Here is an 8138-nt window from a genome sequence, read left to right on the forward strand (position 1 = left end):
TAAGAAATCCACGAGTGCTTTCACTTTAACATTTCATTGTACTGTAGAAGAATTATCACCCATGGATTTTTATTGGCTTCATCTAGTCCAGCATAGGTGTCATTTCGCTCACACTTGACAGTATGTGTGTTAAAGCCAGACTGACATCTCCATCTTCTGTCTGCAAAGTTTGACTTGTTTTATGTCAGTGTTGAAACAAAAGAAGAGAAAACGCATAATCATTTAATTTATCTCATGATCAATCACATAAAGAGCAACACAACTATTCATACATATTTGCTCATATAAAATATTGATGGACAGTATGCATATGTAATATGAGAGTAATATGATTTTGATTGGCATGTTTAGTTTTTTTTACTGCTTTAAATATTTATGGGTTTTAGTTGTACACCAGTATTGTAAAAATCTATCTGTGGCATCCTGTTCTGTCATATATTGTTATATGGTTACACATTTCCTACCATCTCACTGATATTTGATATTAAACAACTGTAAAATGGCTTTAAAAAATGTTCAAAAACCATGCTAAAGTTTTAATTATTGATAGGTGATACCAACATTGTTTCCATTGTTTCCATACCCTTGGTTTATGGTGGCCTACTTTTGGTTGACACCCATACTTTTTGCATGTTGTACAAAGATTGTTCATGCACATGGCACATGACTGTGCATGTGCATCAATACCTCTTGCAAGCACAAAATGAAATATAAACAAAACTCATGAACATAAGTACTCATGTTAATATAACATAAAATGAAATAAACTACATCATTAAGTAAATTCAATAAACATACTGAACATGAACTGAACATATACAGTACTGAACATAATATTCAATGAACATAAATCTTTTTAGAATAATAAATTAACTCAACTGCAGACTAATATAAGATTAGTTTTATTTTTTTTAATGTAATTTAACAAAATGATCATTTGCAAGAACCTGAACTAAACCAGTAAAATGTTAAAACACACTACCATCATTATCACAAACAGAAGCAGACTTAGTCATCACGTCATGACATTTGATAGGCTGTCATAATCATGTGACGTGGAAGACAGACGGAATACGACATAGCTTGGTTTCATGTGTAGGTTTTGTAGTCTAAAAATATTGAAAGTGTTAACAAATTGTTTTTATGAATACAGAAGAATTAGAATATTTTGAAAAGTATCAAATCCAATATTTTGACTGGCAGATATCAAAGTCAATTCTAAAGTACGCCCATCCCATTCAGTTGAGTGATTGATAGCAAATCAGCCAATGTTCTGTTTTATAGATGATGTATTTTGGTTTAAATTGGGAATAAATAATGTGATAATCAGCTGGATGAGGAGATGGTGAGCGGAGCTGCATCTGATCAGAGCTAAAGCAATGGGAAATTTGGAAGATAAAGTTTAAAAATCTATCAATATATTGAATAATAATACTACTACTACTACTACTAGTACTACTACTACTACTAATAATAATAATAAACATGACAAACATGGTAGAGAAAATCATCACAAAACAAAACATGATCCCAGTGTCAGAAAAAATGTCAGCATGTTTCCTACAGTTTCCTACAATTTCCTACAGAAATTGCGTGTATTTTAGGATTTAAAAAAAATTAAAATATTATTCACAGAGCATTTTATGTAAAAAAAACAAAAAAACCCACAACGTTATGTACATAACAAAACCAACAGTTTCTATACGGTATATTAAGACAAAGACACCCACATGACATAACCGAATTAAAAAGGCAGATGAAGTAGAAGAAGGTGAAAGCCAAAAATAAGGACGCTGCTTTCTCATTGAGGTCAGCTGGCCAGTTGCTCTGCAGGGCCCTCGTGCCTCTCGGGATCAGGGGTCTCCATAGCAAGAGATTTAACAAGAACACCATAGATTCTGCAAATAAAAGACTTGACAATGACTGTGGTTCTGTGGATGCACAAACTACACAGCCACAAATCAGGGAATGATTACCCCTGGGTCACCTGGATGAAGTTGCATGAAGCTGAATGACCCTGATGGTGTACTCCTTTAGAATTATAATTTGTGTAGGAAATAAAATCATAACAGAATTAAGGATGGCAATTAATCACACAAACATTTAAGGAGTTTGTACATGCACAAATATTTGATCTGAACACTGAAAAATAAATTGTGTAGACAGGCATTGTTTCCCTGTTCAGGTTTCATGTTGGCATCTGTGATCACACACACACACACACACACACACACACACACACACACACACACACACACACACATATATGGTTCGCTCCATGGCTGTGGCAGGGTTTGGACAGTGGCCTTTCTGTGTGTAGTTTGTATGTTCTCCCCGTGTATGCGTGGGTTCTCCCTGGGTACTCCGGCTTCCTTCTACCGTCCAAAGGCATACAGGTTAGGTAATTGGTTACTCTAGATTGCCCATAGGAGTGAGTGTGAGTGTGAATGGTTGTTTGTCTCTACGTGGCCCTGCGATGGCCTGGTGAACTGTCCAGGGTGTACCGCCTAAAGACTGCTGGGATCGCCTCCAGCTTCCCTGCAACCCTTCATTGTACTAAGCGGATAGGATAATAAATGAATATATACATACACACACACACACACACATATATATATATATATATATATATATATATATACATACGTGTGTGTTATGATATATTTGAATAATTCTTTCTTAAGTTTCTTCTTTAAATTAACTTAATTTTCTTTTATTTATTTACCGTTCACTCATTTATTTATTAATCCATTCTTCGTTGTTTGTTTTTGTATTTTTTTTCTCAAAATGGAGGCCCATGTCCTTCCGCAGGACCCAGAATCCCTTGCTGCGGCCCTGTCAGGCCTTTTGCGTGTCATTTCAGGTCCAGTCAGCCCAGTCTGTCTCTAAGGACAGCGGACCAATGAAAGAAAGCCAGTCCGCTGACAGCTGGAGCTCCACGCCGCGCGCGTCCAGGACGACACACGCGCGACGTGCAGGATGCTACAGAGACGTTTCATATAAAACATCGCTTTCAAGTCGTGGCCCACAATACTGCACAGCAGGTCCGCCTGTTTCTGCTCTCCCCCACCTCACACCCCGCTCCTCCCCCTCCCTGTCTCTCTCCCTCCGAACAAAACCGAGGGTTTCCGCGAATGAGCGAGCAGCCTCCTCGCCAGCAGCCATAATTGGGATTATTCAGGAATAATTCGCCTGATCCTGCCGTGATGTTTTTGTTTTTCTTTGATTTTGTTCCTGCGTTAAAACGGCGTTTCGACAGCGCCTGAGAGGCGAAATCCTCCGCTTCATCGCTGGATTTTCCTTCTTTCTATTTTTTTTAATGCATTTGGTCTGTCATGGAGGCTTATATTGTGGACCATTAAGATGTAGTCCACCTTCGCTTCGCAGGACAGCACAACAAAGACTGCATATATATTGACAGCTCGGGGTAAAATGCATCACGTTTTTTTTTCCAAACGAAAGAAAGATGGGAAACAGATGCGTGTCGAGGCTGTTGTCTGTGTGGACTAATTGTCCTGGTGCCTACAGCCAATATACACGCCAAGACGGTTCATTTAGGGGATGCGCGATCTTTTTTTCCTCTCTAACGATTGTGGGTGGGTTATTGTAAAGCGTTGAAATTCTGACATCATTTTATAAATATGATCAGAGAATAAGAAATGTTGTTTTTTTTTATTTTTTTTATCGCGTGTCTTTCTAGCCCTCTGGAGACTCATCTTCGACGTGATGCAACATAAAATGTGTTTTCTCGGATGATATTCAAATGAACACATCCCTCTGTGTGAAGCTGTAAAAAGGGTGGCGGTGGATTTTTTTTTCTCCCCTTTTCTCTTCTTTTTTTTTTTTCCTCCCCAACGCACATCCCTTAAATGTGGCTCAGCATCAGAGCCCCCCTCATCCTGGATTGTTTGATCAGCTGTTGATTATTTGATAGTCTTCGCCGTCTCATGTTTGTTATATGTCCCTCAATTCGATTGCCTTCGCGATGGATTTATGCATAACAGGTGTTGCTTGAGCCCGAGAGCACATCAAGAGCATGAGGCTTTATTATGTGTGTTTTCCTCGATTTGACGACCAGTGAAACAAAGCGGCTTGGATCGTTTTTTTGTTTTCACCGTGAGAAAAGAACAGAGCCAAAAAAACAGAAGAAAAAAATGTGGAAATGAAAGGTAGGTTATCATCTACCCCTCTCCTCCCTCTTTGTCCCTGTCTTTCACTCACACACACACACACATATACATACAAAACATGAAAACACAGCAGAGGTGATTTTGACACCTGTTCGTCTTGTTTTTCCACTCCACCCTGTGTTTCAGGCCTATACTGACATGGCAGCCATTTAATCAGATGAAATGATATTTGTCAAGGTGGGAAATGGGTGTTATGTATGAGAAGAAAAAAAAAAAAAAGAAGCCAGCAGTTACAGGAAATCATATTGTGTTCATGGCCTACATAGACAAGGCCCACCCAAATCAGCATCAATGTGAATTGTTAACATCCCCCCCACCCATAAATAAGTTTTTAGCTGCTAAATTCAGTTTGTGATCAAATCTCAGAGCTTATTTAATGCTTTTTTGTTTTAACGCTGAGTGTCTGCCATCTTTCGTCCTCCTGTTGAGTTCAAAACATTTCACACACAGACGCACAGTAAAAAAAAACCAAATGGCCGCCTGCTCTGCTGTTATATTCCCCATATTTGTTCTGTGCTATGAATGGTACAGATTACACCCTCCGCTCTTTAGCTGGCTGTCACACACACACACACACACACACACACACACACACACACACGCAAAGAGCAGCAGAGGAAGGGCGTAAAATGTTCTTTGCTTATTTACAACATCTCTGATTGTTGGACATGCCCAGTGTTGGTTATGCTGTGTCTGCTCCATCCCCTTGTACACCCCCATGCATTCACTCAAACACCCACACTTGCACAAAGTATGTGAGCTGTAGTATCTTAGCAACGGGCAAGGTAATTACTGAGAGAGCCAAGGAGCTGGCATGCTGTAGAGCTGCTGATCTGATCCCAGTGTTGGAGAAATACAGGAAGGCAGAGATTTCCGCTGTGTTGCCCAACACAACACCTCTACATCCACACCGCCTCGATTTAAGTTTTGCTTCCATTCAGACAGACAGCTTTAATGAGCAGGTCAGACATCTTGTTTTTCACCCACCCCCCCCACCCCTCAAAAAAAAAAGAAAAAATCTGTGTCTCTTCACAGGTGGTGAGGCTGTGGACAAAGAGGAAAGATGATTGTGTCGTGTAGAAAAGATCCTGACGGCCTCTCCTTGTAAAAGACGAGAGCCGTGGAAGACAACGGCTGTAAGAGGATTGTTACTGTTTTTAAAGGGCCTGAATCAGGCAGGCTCTTGCAGAAGGTGATAGAATGGCTAACCAGAGCTTCGCCATCGATGGCCCTGGCAGTTTGCTGGCTGTGCTGGCTTCCCAGAGTGGACTGGCAAGAGGCGGCAGCAGCAGCAGTGATAGCAGCAGCAACAGTGGAGGAATCTCTGCCACAGATGTGTCTGCCTACTTTAAGCTGGTCTTCTTGGGGTTGATCATCTGTGTCAGCCTTGTAGGCAACCTCCTGGTGGCTATGCTGGTGCTGCGAGACAGGACACTTCACAAGGCTCCCTATTTCTTCCTTCTGGACCTGTGCCTGGCCGATGCAGTTCGCTCCGCCGCCTGCTTCCCTTTTGTGCTGGTTTCCGTCCACAACAGCTCGGCCTGGACTTACAGTGCCTTGAGTTGCAAAGTTGTGGCGTTCATGGCCGTGCTGTTTTGTTTTCACGCTGCCTTCATGCTGTTTTGTGTGGCCGTCACTCGCTACCTTGCCATTGCCCACCACCGTTTCTACGCCAAACGAATGACCATCTGGACCTGTGCTGCCATCATTTGCATGGTGTGGACTCTGGCAGTCGCCATGGCATTCCCTCCTGTCTTTGATGTGGGGACTTACAAGTTCATCCGTGATGAAGATCAGTGCATTTTTGAACATCGCTACCTGAAGACCAATGACACCCTGGGTTTCATGCTCATGCTGGCTGTGGTGGTCCTGGCCACTCATGGCTTCTACGCCAAGCTGCTGCTGTTTGAATACAGACACCGCAAGATGAAACCTGTCCAGCTAGTGCCAGCTATCAGCCAGAACTGGACCTTCCACGGTCCTGGGGCCACAGGTCAAGCTGCAGCCAACTGGATTGCAGGGTTCGGTCGCGGCCCCATGCCACCGACTCTGCTGGGCATCAGGCAGAATTTACACAATCAGCACCGGCGGCTGCTTGGGATGGAGGAGGTGAGGTCAGAGAGGAGGCTGGGCAGGATGTTCTACACCATCACTCTACTTTTCCTGGTTCTCTGGGCGCCCTACATCGTGGCATGCTTCTGGAGGGTTTTTGTCAAGTCGTGCACCATCCCCCACAGGTACCTTTCCATCACCGTGTGGATGAGCTTCGCCCAGGCTGGAGTGAACCCCATCTTCTGTCTCCTGCTAAACGAGGACCTCAGGAAAGTTCTGAGAGCTCACCTGCCGACTTATTGGAGGACTAAACAACACCTGCCCCAGGATGAGGCCTACTGCATCATGTGAGAAGATGCGAGGTCAACAAATGAAATTTCTCAGCTTTTAAAAGGGAAATTTAGAGAACAGAATTGTGACGCACTCTGGTTTAAATGTTGGTGTCTATTTTGTTGTTTTGCACAAAAAAAAAAAAAAAAAAAATCCCCATTTTCGCTAACAAATGCAGACACAGTGCCAATGTATGAAGAATGTGGATATTTTGAATTGAACGCGTGAGTTGCAAAGCTTCGTCCAGGGCAATAAAAAAAAAACGAAAAAAAAAAACCCTGGTAACGCTTGGGACGGTTTGTAATCCAGATGTCGTGCCGAATGATTCATTGATTGGAAAGATCCCAACAATCGCCACTCAAATTAAGTGTGACAGATGCCATTTTAAAATAATGTTGCCTTATTTCAGACGGACACACCCCAGAGCTTTCAACTAAGAACTATTTTGTGTCACATGAGGCGCTAAACAGATACAAACCCTTGAAGAAATGTGCCGTGGACTGTGAATAGAAAGTGTTGATCAGAGCGTTACAAACTCTGAAACACATCAAAGAACTCAAAGGGTCTGAATGGAGCGAGAGACCACCCTGGACGCCTTTTCATGTAATTCAAAGGAAACTGCAGAATATTAAGCGGACCCAATAACCTTGGATACATTTAAATAGCTGTTGTGAACCCAGACACCCCCAACATGCTTGATTTTCTTCGGACTTGGTTTAGGGCGTGTCAGGTTTCTTTGTATCATAAAAAGAAGAGGAATAAAAAAAAAAAAAATGCCTGTTTTGCTTTATTTGTAAACAATACATGTTAAGCAGATGACACTATTTTGAAATATGACTTGATTTCATATTGTATAGACTGTACAGGAATGTTTATTCCTGCTTGTGTGTTTTTATATAGCATTTCTGCATATGTGTGTGTGAGAGGAAAAGGTAGAGAGACGGGAGGGGAGGGAGGCAGAAAGAGACTGACAGAATTAATGATAATAGAATGGGTTCCAGTAATACTGAGTCAATATGAATGCAGCTTCATTTTGTGGTCTCAAAATCATGCAAAATTGAGCAATCATCGTATGGAAATTGATCCTTTAAATGGATTTCTGCAACTGGAAATGTAGTGTGTTTTTTTTTTTTTATCATTATTTTTTTTATGCTTATGTGCAACTAAATGTGAAATACAGATGGTTAATTAAATGAAAATGTAACAGTTGTATATTGCAAAGAGGCCACGGGATTTAATGACTTGAATGATGATGTACGTCTTTTTACATCATCTGAGAAAATCATGAGCAAATGTACATTTATTTGAAAACGATGGTCTTGGGAATGTTTTAAAGTACTGGACTGTCACTGCGATGCTCTCTACAGAATCCAGCAAAAAGTGGAAAAGAGGCGGCCCTTAATGAAAAGGGAAACTTGAATGTTAACCATCCCTCTTCTATATTTACGCTCAACCTAAATGTCACCATCTGATTGTCTGGATCACGGTACATTTTTAAAATCAAACAACTCCAAGCTGGTGGATGGAAACTGGCTTCGACTACTCTGAATTGTTCCTCCAAATTTA

General features: G+C 41.4%; 1 protein-coding gene across 1 annotated transcript; it reads left to right on the top strand.

The window, feature by feature from the left end:
* Positions 1-5260: 5260 nt before the first annotated feature.
* Positions 5261-6593, top strand: LOC306754419 (putative G-protein coupled receptor 173; the record flags this gene model as incomplete). The annotated part of the gene is made up of 1 exon (XM_079238437.1): positions 5261-6593. Exon 1 carries the CDS (start codon positions 5391-5393, stop codon positions 6591-6593), a length of 1203 nt encoding a protein of 400 aa, XP_079094563.1. The 5' UTR covers positions 5261-5390.
* Between the last annotated feature and the right edge of the window lie 1545 nt (positions 6594-8138).

The sequence above is a fragment of the Telmatherina bonti genome, assembly GCF_933228915.1.
Source record: "Telmatherina bonti genome assembly, chromosome: 4".
Lineage (NCBI taxonomy): Eukaryota > Metazoa > Chordata > Actinopteri > Atheriniformes > Telmatherinidae > Telmatherina > Telmatherina bonti.